At 38.1% G+C, this 14,032-nt stretch overlaps 1 protein-coding gene across 1 annotated transcript in view; it reads right to left on the reverse strand.

The window, feature by feature from the left end:
- LOC107739433 (VPS10 domain-containing receptor SorCS2) overlaps positions 1-14,032 on the reverse strand; it is a 161,429-nt gene that overhangs the window by 18,975 nt on the left and 128,422 nt on the right. The window contains exons 4-8 of the mRNA XM_016551539.1: positions 11,825-11,989; positions 10,854-10,927; positions 6,018-6,082; positions 4,756-4,874; positions 3,323-3,412 (exon numbers count right to left, since the gene is read on the reverse strand). Of these exons, the coding sequence (XP_016407025.1) occupies positions 3,323-3,412; positions 4,756-4,874; positions 6,018-6,082; positions 10,854-10,927; positions 11,825-11,989 (513 nt within the window). The remainder of the gene's footprint in view (positions 1-3,322; positions 3,413-4,755; positions 4,875-6,017; positions 6,083-10,853; positions 10,928-11,824; positions 11,990-14,032) is intronic.

Consider the following 14,032-nt stretch of genomic DNA (forward strand, 5'->3'; position numbering starts at 1 on the left):
GTGTACATGGCTTTACAGATATTATTTCAAATTAAATGCACCCTTTTACCAACCTTAGTTGTCAGGAGGTTCATGATGACATCTGGAAATAAGCAATCACAAATTGAAATAGCCGAGTGATTGCTTCCATGTTTGCTATTTAATTTTTCGATCAGATTTGGACATGGTACTGAACACGCCTCTTGTCTAGAACTGCAGTGTAATTCCTATCTGTTGATTTGGGGTCAAATATGAACAGCTCAACACGTTTTAGTTAGTTGTGAATTAAAATTTTAACAATGAGGTCATCTTCCCATCAAGGCTTACACAAGACAGTGAAGTCATCGCTGTTAAACACAGCTGCTGAAAGTTCCCCTGGAGAGAGTGGAAATTTTAAATGAGGATTATAAGATCATCGAAATCAGCACACAAACAGTAACAAGAACAACAGAGCAAGAGGAATAAAAGAGGAAACTGTGAGTGAAGCACTTTCATTTTCTTTTTAAGTCTTACATTTTCCTGGCTGGATAGGTCCTGTCTTTGTCTATCATACTGTGTCATATCATACACACTCAGGTTCCCAGTAATGATAACAGCACTATCAGAACTTAAGACAGCACTATCCATCTGTCTCTGACAGCAGGCACAGGACCCCTATCAGCCAAGACACAGCTGCAGGATATTTGTGGCTCTGCCAACAGCCACAATCCCTGAGTGCATTATCAGCAGGCTGACCGAGTGTCTAAGATAGAAGGATGGGATATGTAACTACAAAAGGATGGATGGAAAGACAGGAAATCTGTAAAGAAAAATAAAAAAAAGAAAAGAAATGAAATGGCATATTAAAGGGGTCATATGATGCTGCTAAAAAGAACATTATTTTCAGAATGTTTGCTTTGTTAATTGTGCTCCAATAGTGGTGCATTTGAATTCTGGTCATGCGGTTCCATTCTTGAAGCGGAGAAATAATTATTTTTTGGCCCAAATCAATAGTATTGTTTCTATTCACAGTCACAGTAAAAGAGCACTGGACCCTTTTTAAGTGATTTTGTGTGGTTCAGGGGCGATTACAATTTGATTGCAATACCAACATTTATCTAAGCTGAAACATTTAAAGCAGGCTTGCAAAATTAGAGATGCAACACAAAGTTACATTTTCCAGAATGGTGTCGTTTCTCAAGTGCACTTAATGATTGGAGATCAAGTTGATTGAAATGTGCCTCTTGAAATTTGACACGCTAATGATATTTGTTCATTTTAGATGGGCTCAATTCCATGCTGAAACACTAAATGGCACACATCTTCTTTAAAGGGACAGATAACCCAAAACTGAACATTCTGGCATCATTCAATCAACTTTTTTTTTCTTTTCTGAAAAACACACATTCTTCTGTGTTCCACATGTCATGCAGGTTTTGAACAACAAGGGTGAGTAAATGATGATACAATGTTAATTTTTGGGTGAACTATCCCATTATTTTTTTTTAAAATAAAAAGCAGCCTACTTCATGCAAATTTTTAAAACAATAAACAAACAAACAAATTATTTGAGATGAGTTTTAAAATCAGTAAAATGAAGGATGAAAGGGGAAAAAAAGAAACGAAGAAGTGGAGCTTAGCCATTTAGTGCCCTAGGTATGTTACAACAAACAAATCGTCCCACTGGAGCCAAGGACCATCATTAATTCATAACGTAAAGAACTGAACTTCAGGAGAGATCTGAGACTGCATACTGGAATTGGGTTTTGCATTTTTCAAAAGGTTTTCAATTATTCACTGTGGAAAATATGAGCACAACATCAGCCAACCCCATCTCTCTCACACACTCCTGCTCTCTTCTGGGTTCTTGAACCGGGTGTCTAAAATTTGACCTATCTGCTCAGTCAAGCGACAAGCAACTACAAGAGCACAGAAAAGCGGGTCTAGAGAGGGAAAAAAACACCAATATGGCTTTAACCCACAAATGACACCACAAAAGGGAAATTATAAATATATCCAAAAACCCTTGCATATGCACTGAGCGAATAAAAATATAGCATTTTCAACTTCTACAGTAATTAAATCAAAGCTTTTATCCTTTGCCACTAAGACAAATGCCTGGTAATCTAGGGCATCTTTTTAGTAATACTTTTTCTCTTACACATTTCTCTCTCTCTTTCACTCTGTCACAGTGAATACGTGGTTGGCATAGTTACAAATGCCATTGACAGCAGCTGCCCTACAGCCTCTCTCCTTTCCCTGCCTCTCTTTCTTTGAGGTGAAATATACATGAAGCAGGCCCCTCTGGCCTCCACTCCAATCAATGTTATTCAATTACAGTCAGCCAGCATTTTACTGAAGTACTCCCTTGGGTTAGAGCCACAGACAGCCTGGTCAGTCATCAGCTGTAACCCTTAGCCAGTTGTCTTCTTTCGCCGGCATATTACTGCCATACATCACGGCTCCTCAGTAGGTTAAACCCACATCTGGGTTGTAATGGTGTAGTGTTTCAATGCTAGACACCAACTGTGCTCTTCAGTTCTTACATATTGCTGCAATACGTCATAGTTAGTCTCAGGCTTTAAAGTGAAATCCACAACAGCTGTAGTTGATAAAAGAACAATAACCACCTTCAAACAGTATTTCACATTTAGTACATAGTTCATGACAAAAACAGCAGTAACTTCAAACACAAAACTAAACATGCACATGAAGCTGCTACAGTAGATCTTAGTAAAAAAGTACCAAAATTAATCTTAGGATATTTAACATTTATGCACCAGTTTCCCTGTTTGTTTCACTCCATTTGTCTGTGTTTGCAAGTTTTGGACATGCTGACAGTCTGTGCATTAGTGGTGGCTATTTTTCAGTGACTATTACTGCAAGTTACATCAGTACACCAGTAGGTGGCATCAAGTGACTGTCTTTATAAGTGAGTCATTGAATCATTCATTTAACCAATTTGTTCAAACTCACTGATTCATTCAGCAATTAAACTTCACGTTTCAGTCAACGTTGTTCAAAAACACTGATTTATTCAGGAACAAATCACCACTGTTTTAATTAAAAAACAGCAATCTTGATATGTGTGATATTGCTTAATTTACAGTGATGTGATTGAATGAGACTAAATAGCAGAAAGTTAAAAATACATTTTAAACAAACAATATGGAAACACATTTATGATATTAAATATCACTTTGCATTACCTTTGTGCTGAATGATTGGTACAAAAAAGTGTCTGATACACTACATAACATTTTTTTTAAACATACAAATGTTTTTTTTTTGCCAAGAATACAAGCCAAAAGTGATTTCAGAGTAAATATTGGTCATTTAACAGCCACATTTCTGAGGACCGTACCTTTGGAAGGGCATATTTAGGGAACCTCATCTGAACAAATTCATTCCTTCGGAATGAGACGTAATACTTGGTTCGATTTCCTGTAGTTACCTAAAAAAAGAAGAAAAAAAAAAAGAAAGAAAGTGTGTTTTTATTTCACTATCCCAATTTTGAGACAAACCACTCTCACTTTCCTATTCATCCTTTTCAATCTCAATTCACAATGTCGATTTTACCTGCTGGTATTATCCCAACAGATTCAGTCTCTACTAGCACTGAATCAAAAGCTCTGTCTGTTGGTCTCTATGGTTTACATAAATTGTGTCCAGTGTGCAACAGCATGACTTTGACCGAACACAAACATTTCACACACTGTAGTCCTGTTTCTCAAGGGCATATCTGAATTCCTTTTCAACAGCTGCAATCCCTTCAAAAAATAACTGAGCAGGTGAGGGGGGAATGAGAGAGAGTGAGAGAAATTAATACGTCCTTGAGTTATTGGCTAATTATAAAAGATCAGAAAAAAGGAATAAAAAAAAAAAATTGTTGGTTGCTTTTAATGTTGGTTAAACACCCAGAGTCCTTCAGGTGCATGGTCCTCGCTCTGCTATATATATATAAATATATACTGTATGGCTGTACTGATTACTTGATTCTGATCGGTCAATCGTGACATACAGTTATTTTTGAATAACGACCAGAAAACTGTGTAACTGACTGTTGTCCCTGGCAACAGATTTCCTACATAGCTGTGCTAGTTAATAAAAACTCAAAAGTTATTTATCTGGCAAGCAGTCATGTAATAAGTGGCATTATGTGCATTCAGACGATCATTATCACAAAATAAACCCTTTTAAGGTAATACAAGTGTTTATTTTGCCTGGCTGAAAGTGCCAGTAAAGCATTGCATTTAACAGAAGTGACAGTAAAGCAATTTATAATGTTACAATATATATATATATATATATATATATATATATATGAATGAAATGCTATTCCTTTGAACTTTCATAAAAAATATTGATCAAAGAATCCTGAAAAATATATTCCCACAAAAATACTAAGCATTTTCAACATTTTCAAAATTGATGATAATAAGAAATGTTTCTTGAGCACCAAATCAGCATATCGAAATGAAGCATGTGACACTGAAGACTGGACTGGAGTATTTTACAATATATTAAAATTGTAATAATATTTCACAATATTACTATTTTTACTCTATTTCTGATAATTAATGCAGCTTTGGAGAGCATAAGGGACAACATTCAAAAAAATCTTACCGACCTTGAATTTTTTGATGTTAGTGTATATTGTGGTAGTGTGTATGTGATATATAATATTATAATTCTGTATATAAGGGGATAATCTACTGTACTCTCTGATGTGTGAATGGATCTGTCCGAATAAATGTGTACATACATCATATGTAAAGATATGTAACATCATTTTACCTTCACAAATATGTATTCATCTTGCACTGAGAGGGAATTGTGGTCAATCTTTCCCAAGAACTGTGCTGTCACCATTTTATCAGAGCAATTTTGTATGAGACATGTTACATAAAGGTAACCTGGTGAAAGACAGAAAAACGCACATAAAAAGGGTTAGAAGAAAAGTGAAGGTAACAATTTGACTTTCAAAAGTTTAAAAGGACTTTCATTTCTATGTCTGATCATACAGCTTTTGAAAAAATATCTTAAAAAAAAAAAAAAATCATGAAGCTCTTAACAATATTAGCTGAAGCTGATCCTCACTGGGCACATTATTTTGCTCCAGAATGGCAGGAAATTAATTATTGGAAAACAGTGTCGAGGTGCCCTGTCGACGTGGCCTTTCCGTTTAGAATCTCACACAATAGCTGGCTCAGCAACCTCAACAAAACACACACACACACACATACACACAAGCATAAAAATGACAACCAATTGGAAAATGATGAAAACATTAGAGGAGAATGCATACTCCAAAAATCATGGCCAAAGGTTACTTATCAAAGTGGGGAACTTAATTGCTATTCTCATAATGTTGTTTCCTCTCATTCTCTGTGGTTTTATTTTTTGTTATTAATTTTAGGCAAACAAACAGGCATACTACTTCACTGAAGAGGACGAATGGTTAATCAAAGCAGTACAGAAATTCATTAAAAAGCAATTAGAATGGCTGAGCGCTTTGCTTCTGTCTTCTGTCACACAAGGTCAGATGTGCACACACACACACACACACACACACACACAGGTTTGTTTTTGTGAAAAGTGGGGATATCCCGTCTGCATCTGTCAGTGTGACACAAACCCAACAAATACAGAGTAAAGCTACAACTGAAAGTTCATTCAACAGAAGAAGGGCTTGATGTATGTGTCCAGTGTGATTTTCTTATACTGGTTAGACACAACTCTTCACCTCCCTTAGGGGTTGAGTGTATGTGTTTGTAGGTTGCAATGTGACTGTCGGACGGCGTTTAACCTTCACTGGCTTGAGTGTGATGGAGCTCTGTGCAACAGTTTGCATCTGTACTCCTGGTCTCTTTCACACACACAAACACACAAGCCTCACAAAACAGCTCAGCCAGGAGGAATTTCGCTGAAAGAGGTTTGTTTGAATGAGGCAAAACTGAAGCCCTAAACATCCCATCTGCCGTTGTTCGCAGTGGTTTGATACGATATGTAAAACTGAATTGAAATGCACTGTTCTATAAACACATGAGCTCCCTTACCACCACCGATGTCTTGAATCTCCATATGAACCAAATCAGGATCCACGTCCACCCCCGTCACGGCCCTTAAACAAAGCATACACTTAGTATGCAGTTAGAGAGGATCAAACAAGACTCACTCACACACAGAAGGACATCTTAAAGGGATAGTTCACTCCAAAATTACAATTCTGTCATCATTTGCTCACCTTCATGTTGTTCCGATGAATTTATTTAACAGAAAAGGGAAAACTCTCAAGACTTTCCTCTCACACAAAGACCTCAAATATAGTACATAACTATTTTTATGATTATTTTTTGTGCCCTTTTTGAAGCTTGAATGCTTGCAATCACACGCAAACACTGACCAGTGACCTTTTGTGTTCCGTAGAAGAAAAAAGTGAAATAATAGTGAGTAAATGATGACAGAATGGATGTCATTTTTGGTTTAACTATCCCTTTAAAACATTCCCTTAGCAGAACCTTCTCAACCATACAGACACATACAAAGTCCTTGGTTTCAAGGAATGCAGACAGCTCACTGTCTTTTGTCTAGTTGTGTTAAAGACAATTGTTTGGAGGTTACTAAGCTGCTCAGCGAAGTTCTAGCTCAGTAAACGTGCACAAAACCTACATTATTTTACAAGCATTTTAACAAGCAGGAAATTAACAGAACCCTTATACAATGTGTGTTGTTTTGCATGATTTTTCCCCAAACCAGTTAAGTTCCAAATTCCTTCCACAGCAGTTTTTATTGGTCAACTCAATCACTCAGTTAACTGTCACAAAAAGTTCAGACTTAAGGCATTTCATTCAGAGTTCAGAAATTACACTGTCCCACTTTATATCCAAATTCCTCCCACAGCAGATTTCATTAGTCAACTCAATCACTCAGTCACCTGTCACGAAATGTTCAGACTTCATGCATTCCATTCAGAGTTCAGAAATTACACTGATGAATCTGATCGTGAAAAAACAATAATGCTATCTGTCAGGACGTCCTGCCAATGGTTAGGGTGAGGGGTTAGTCTTTGTTTCAGCATTGTGTGGGCAATCAGGACTTTGATTGACAAGATCAATGAAATCGGCTGCTGGGGTTTGCGCTTAATTGGCTTAGGCAAAAAAAGACATTAATGTTAATGTATATATCAGACAGTGTAATTTTCAGCTGGAAAATAATGGTTCTAAATCAATGCTTTACTACATAAAAATTATTCACAGCAGCATAATGGCTACATACTCTTTCTCCACATTGATTTATGGCATTACTTGACCGTCATGTCTCAACATCACATAATAAGTTGCAATGAGCTCAAGACTCCTCTCCTGACCACACGGTAAGGACCACCCTCCCAGACAGCATCCCTGTCCATTAAAGCCACACTGATTTATGATCTTTCCTCTCCAGACCTCCCCTTCTGTTGTTTTATGAGCGAGGCAGCAGACGGGGAGGACGAGAGAGACGCAACCCTCACTATGAACTGCTTCTGTCGTGACTTCTGAGGCAATTCTCCGAGATGTTTTAAAGAGGTTTGGAGACAGTAGAGAGGGAAGGGGTACGACCCTTATCAAACCCCCTGCTGCTGAGGAATAGAGTAAAAACAGCTTCAGATTTACAGTGTCATTGTAAAACCTCCAGCCAAATAAAAAGTGCTGGATGGGGTTTATTATGGCAGATGCTGACAGGAGCATCGGAAAAGATGCTGAAAAGGATCTTTTATCACTATCAACCACAGACAAACTATACAGGATCGTATATTGTGTGTATGTGAATCTGGTAAAGTGTGCTGGGAGGATGGCACGCAAGCAGAAGAGAGCGAAAGATCAGGAAAGAGAGATCAAAAAAGAGAAAGAGAGGGTCAGACAGAATGACTGGTTGGGGTGGAGAAATAAATCACTTCTGTACAGGATTTCAATCCCAGCTGTGGTAGCAGTGAACCATAACCAGGGAGCGGAGGAATGGAAAATGAAAAAAGGGGTTGAATTCCACTAAGAAGGTGGATGAAGAGAAAGAGGGAAAAAAGATTTAAAAGAAAGTCTCAGAGGGAAAAGTAAAACAAACTAGCACTGACACCCAGGAAGACTTGCTTTCATCTGTGGAATACAAAATAAGTTCTTTTTAGCAGAATGACAAAGCTGCTGTTTTCCAGTGAAGGTAAATGGTGACCACAGTCATCAAGCAACATTTTAAGTGAATAACAGCTCATATTTTAGTCTGTTTCCCATCATATGTCATCAGAAGTCTTTCACACCACCTTTACAATGTTTTTTTGTGAAGCTTTACAGCCCCTCATCCCCACTGTATGGAAGACAGCAGCTCAGACATTCTTACTTTAAGTAGTGTAAAATGACTTTTAGAAAATCACCAGAAAACTCTGTCTTTAGTAACACGCTCCTGTAGCAGAGTCCATTTGTGACCCAGATCGGTGGAGATATACAGCTGAAAAATAAAGAAAGACAAATAAATCACTATTTACTGCCACTGGATGCTTGAAGCAATGGTCATAACATTGATTTTTAAACTGGATTAGAGTAAAACACACTTTTTCAAATTCTCAGGATCATGAGAATTAGATGAGCGATTCATTGTATACTGTATATAGCGATTAGGTTGTGGGAAACTGTCCATATATACCAATTAAAATCACTTATGTTAAGTATGATTGTGTGTGTGTGTGTGTGTGTGTGTGTGTGCGCGTGTGCATCTGTCCCCAATTGATCATTCCTATAATGAGAATATATTGATCACCACTTGCATGGAAAATACCCATCAAACTGCACCATAACAGCACACACAGACAAATACACACTTTTCATTGTCTTTTCCATTTAATCTCAGAGATGATAAATGCAGTGTGTTGCAAGCAGTGTCTAGGGGTTTTAGCAATTCATCAACTGCACATAAACACTCACGCACACACACACAGATCTTGCCTCGTTGCTCACCCAGCCGTTAACAATGTAAACATGCTCTTTAGCGAGAGACAACCATAGCCCGAAGGCCAAACAGTGCTGCTCATAACTCTAATAATGAGGATGCCAATATGCTGGAAAGCAAAAAGCATAGCCATAAACAAAGCTGGGTGAGAAATGTGTTGAGAACAGTTGGTCAAGACATTCAGCCGAGACCTAAATCATTAATACTGAAAAAGCCACAAAGACTAATTCAGGCAGTTAAGCCTGACAAGAAAATCTACAAACATGCAGCTGGAATTAAGACATATTATGGTCTTGTGAGCAACTTGTTTGAAGCTGCCAAAAAACACTGACTTCAATTGGTGTCATTAATAGTAATTTACTCGACTGCAATAATCTGTGTTGGCCAACACTTTCATCACTGACCTTCGCCTCCTTGCTGTAAGCCAAAAGTTTGTCTTCCTCAGATGGATGGAAGAGGAGTGTATCCACGGTGAAGGAGACAGGCTGCCGTTGGAAGGATGAACCCTCATCTGTGCTGATGAAGAGCATCTGGTCATGTTCATTGATGCTGGAGCTCACCAAGATCACCTAAAAAAACACAATGTCTTCAGTGACTGCATGTCAAGATGTATGTTCTTTAGTTTACACTTATTAGACAGCTAAGAGCAGAGGATATATATATATATATATATATATATATACAGTATATATATACCTGCAATTTATGTTTATATTATGTTTACATATTTATATAGACATTATAATGCATTTTTGTCATCTAACTATGCAGTATCTTTTGTTCATTGCATTACAAAACCAGTCTTGGTAAAGTGTCACTTATGTTTATTTCTATAGTTTAGATATCTATTATATGGCCAATCCTAATCTAGATCATCTATTTACTGTACAGTAAAGCTGTGAATTATATTATACTCAAGACACTTAAAGCGCACTAATGTATCTTTTTTTGTTTTTGATGCTCAACACACACATAAAAAAACACATGCATGCTACAAATAAAAGATAAAGAGGACACATAAAGGCAAAACAGAAGTCGATATCTTAGCCAGAAAAAAAAGCCTAGTATCCAGAATAACGTCTATGCCTCTGAATGTCCCAGAGTTTTGTGAATTCACCAAACAAATCTAACTTTGTTGTAAGCTGCAGTTCATTTAACGTCCTTTATTACAGTGTCATTGTAAAACCTCCAGCCAAATAAAAAGTGCTGGATGGGGTTTATTATGGCAGATGCTGACAGGAGCATCGGAAAAGATGCTGAAAAGGATCTTTTATCACTATCAACCACAGACAAACTATACAGGATCGTATATTGTGTGTATGTGAATCTGGTAAAGTGTGCTGGGAGGATGGCACGCAAGCAGAAGAGAGCGAAAGATCAGGAAAGAGAGATCAAAAAAGAGAAAGAGAGGGTCAGACAGAATGACTGGTTGGGGTGGAGAAATAAATCACTTCTGTACAGGATTTCAATCCCAGCTGTGGTAGCAGTGAACCATAACCAGGGAGCGGAGGAATGGAAAATGAAAAAAGGGGTTGAATTCCACTAAGAAGGTGGATGAAGAGAAAGAGGGAAAAAAGATTTAAAAGAAAGTCTCAGAGGGAAAAGTAAAACAAACTAGCACTGACACCCAGGAAGACTTGCTTTCATCTGTGGAATACAAAATAAGTTCTTTTTAGCAGAATGACAAAGCTGCTGTTTTCCAGTGAAGGTAAATGGTGACCACAGTCATCAAGCAACATTTTAAGTGAATAACAGCTCATATTTTAGTCTGTTTCCCATCATATGTCATCAGAAGTCTTTCACACCACCTTTACAATGTTTTTTTGTGAAGCTTTACAGCCCCTCATCCCCACTGTATGGAAGACAGCAGCTCAGACATTCTTACTTTAAGTAGTGTAAAATGACTTTTAGAAAATCACCAGAAAACTCTGTCTTTAGTAACACGCTCCTGTAGCAGAGTCCATTTGTGACCCAGATCGGTGGAGATATACAGCTGAAAAATAAAGAAAGACAAATAAATCACTATTTACTGCCACTGGATGCTTGAAGCAATGGTCATAACATTGATTTTTAAACTGGATTAGAGTAAAACACACTTTTTCAAATTCTCAGGATCATGAGAATTAGATGAGCGATTCATTGTATACTGTATATAGCGATTAGGTTGTGGGAAACTGTCCATATATACCAATTAAAATCACTTATGTTAAGTATGATTGTGTGTGTGTGTGTGTGTGTGTGTGTGTGCGCGTGTGCATCTGTCCCCAATTGATCATTCCTATAATGAGAATATATTGATCACCACTTGCATGGAAAATACCCATCAAACTGCACCATAACAGCACACACAGACAAATACACACTTTTCATTGTCTTTTCCATTTAATCTCAGAGATGATAAATGCAGTGTGTTGCAAGCAGTGTCTAGGGGTTTTAGCAATTCATCAACTGCACATAAACACTCACGCACACACACACAGATCTTGCCTCGTTGCTCACCCAGCCGTTAACAATGTAAACATGCTCTTTAGCGAGAGACAACCATGGCCTGAAGGCCAAACAGTGCTGCTCATAACTCTAATAATGAGGATGCCAATATGCTAGAGAGCAAAAAGCAGAGCAATAAACAAAGCTGGGTGAGAAATGTGTTGAGAACAGTTGGTCAAGGTGTTCAGCCGAGACCTAAATCATTAATACTGAAAAAGCTACAAAGACTAATTCAGGCAGTTGAGCCTGACAAGAAAAGCTACAAACATGCAGCTGGAATTAAGACACATTATGATCTTGTGAGCAACCGGTTTGGAGCTGCCAAAAAAACTTCAATTTGTGTTATTAATAGTCATTTACTCGACTGCATTAATCTGTGTTGGCCCACACTTTCATCACTGACCTTCGCCTCCTTGCTGTAAGCCAAAAGTTTGTCTTCCTCAGATGGATGGAAAAGGAGTGTATCCACGGTGAAGGAGACAGGCTGCCGTTGGAAGGATGAACCCTCATCTGTGCTGATGAAGAGCATCTGGTCATGTTCATTGATGCTGGAGCTCACCAAGATCACCTAAAAAAACACAATGTCTTCAGTGACTGCATGTCAAGATGTATGTTCTTTAGTTTACACATATTAGACAGCAAAGCATGGCTTCCTGAACATAGATTTTTCTGAGTAAACCTTTTATTAAAGAATGTGCAATATTTTACTTTTTATATGCGTAATATATATATATATATATATATATATATAATCTAGATCATCTATTTACTGTACAGTAAAGCTGTGAATTATATTATACTCAAGACACTTAAAGCGCACTAATGTATCTTTTTTTGTTTTTGATGCTCAACACACACATAAAAAAACACATGCATGCTACAAATAAAAGATAAAGAGGACACATAAAGGCAAAACAGAAGTCGATATCTTAGCCAGAAAAAAAAGCCTAGTATCCAGAATAACGTCTATGCCTCTGAATGTCCCAGAGTTTTGTGAATTCACCAAACAAATCTAACTTTGTTGTAAGCTGCAGTTCATTTAACGTCCTTTATGTGACGCTGTTGTTCAACCAACTGCGTAGTGAAGCGTCTCTAACGGGAGGCAAGTTCACTACCTGCTACCAGTACAGAAAAACAAGCTGGGATCCTCACAGGGACTGACAAACAGAGAGACTCTCAAAGGGATCTCTGTGAAGCAAGTTATCCATCCCAAAACAAAGACTCTAGGGGAAAAAAGGAAAGAATCTCCTCTCTGTAAAACTTCCCTCTTAAAGCAATAACTCGCAGAGTTTAGCACAGAGCCCCCTTTGTGGTCTGTGGATAAAAGCCATCAAACAACATCCTGTGACTGTCCCAGAGGAGTACGGCGAGCTGGCAGGTCTGGAAGAGGCTATAGAGGCTGGTAAAACAACATGGGGCAGAATGTGGTGGCTGATGGTGCTTTAACAGCGTAATCACAAGTCTGCGATGATGATGTCTGACTGCCACTTCAGAATGAGGTTTTAGCAAATGTCTGTAGGTCATGTAATCGGTTATAAGATAATCTGCTTAAAGATCTCCAACCGGATCCTCTTTCACAATAGACAAGTGACATTAAGTACAATCAAGCTTTGTATGTCTATTGGATGAAATACAATGTAGACAGCTTGGAGGATTTACACAAATACCTGATAGAACAATCATCCTGCTTGTCTCAACATTTCTCTGAAATTGCCATGTTCAAATGCTTTACCTTTACACAGCATTCATGAACGAGACCACGTGATAGTATTGACCTAATTACTCATGCTAATGAACAGCGGTAATATTCATCACGCGACAAAGCTCTGAACGAGTCGCTAATTCAAACACTCCACTGAGTCTTTCGGAGCAGTGGAACTTTGTAAACAGAGCAGCCAGCGAAAGGGACAAACATGTCTGAGTGTACATGTGTGTGTAACTGCTTTTACTCAATGCAGCTCTACTAATTTTGCTTTCCACCCAATTTCATATGCAAATTGGCAGTTTTGATTTCCAGTCAGTGCTGAGCGAGAAAATGAGAAGCACAGAGAGATGAAGAGGGGGAGAGAGTGAGAGAGGTCTGTTCTGTGCACCTGAGCTCAGCCACTGGAACAAAAGACAGACTTGAAGAAAACTGACTGCGGCAATGGCAAATTTTCAATACTCAACTGCACAAAAGCCGAGGGGAGAATTGTGGAGTGCTGTTTGAATGCTGAAAGCTTCTCCTGAAACAACCGCGACTTGCTCAGGTTTGCATTCTGGCTTAGCTCTACCTGATGCACCTCTCAGAGAGAGAGAAAGAGAAATAGGATTCCTAGAAGAGATGATTCTCTTAGTGAGAGTCCTCAAACAGACAGTGGGGTCAAGAGTCAGTGGCACAGATTAAAAGCATAGTTCACAAGTCTAGCATCATTTAATCTTCCTCAAGTCATTCTAAACGGAAATGTGTATTGTTCTTTTAAACAAGCAGATCCGGTTCATAAAACTGGTTTAAAAAAACTATTCATTCACAAACCTGCCCAATGCTTGAGTCTAGTCTCAATGGTTTTTAAGTGAACATATCAATGGAGTGAATATTAACTTAAAGGGATAGTTCTCCTAAAAATTCTGT

This window comes from Sinocyclocheilus rhinocerous, unplaced genomic scaffold (assembly GCF_001515625.1).
Source record: "Sinocyclocheilus rhinocerous isolate Xijiao unplaced genomic scaffold, SAMN03320098_v1.1 scaffold371, whole genome shotgun sequence".
Lineage (NCBI taxonomy): Eukaryota > Metazoa > Chordata > Actinopteri > Cypriniformes > Cyprinidae > Sinocyclocheilus > Sinocyclocheilus rhinocerous.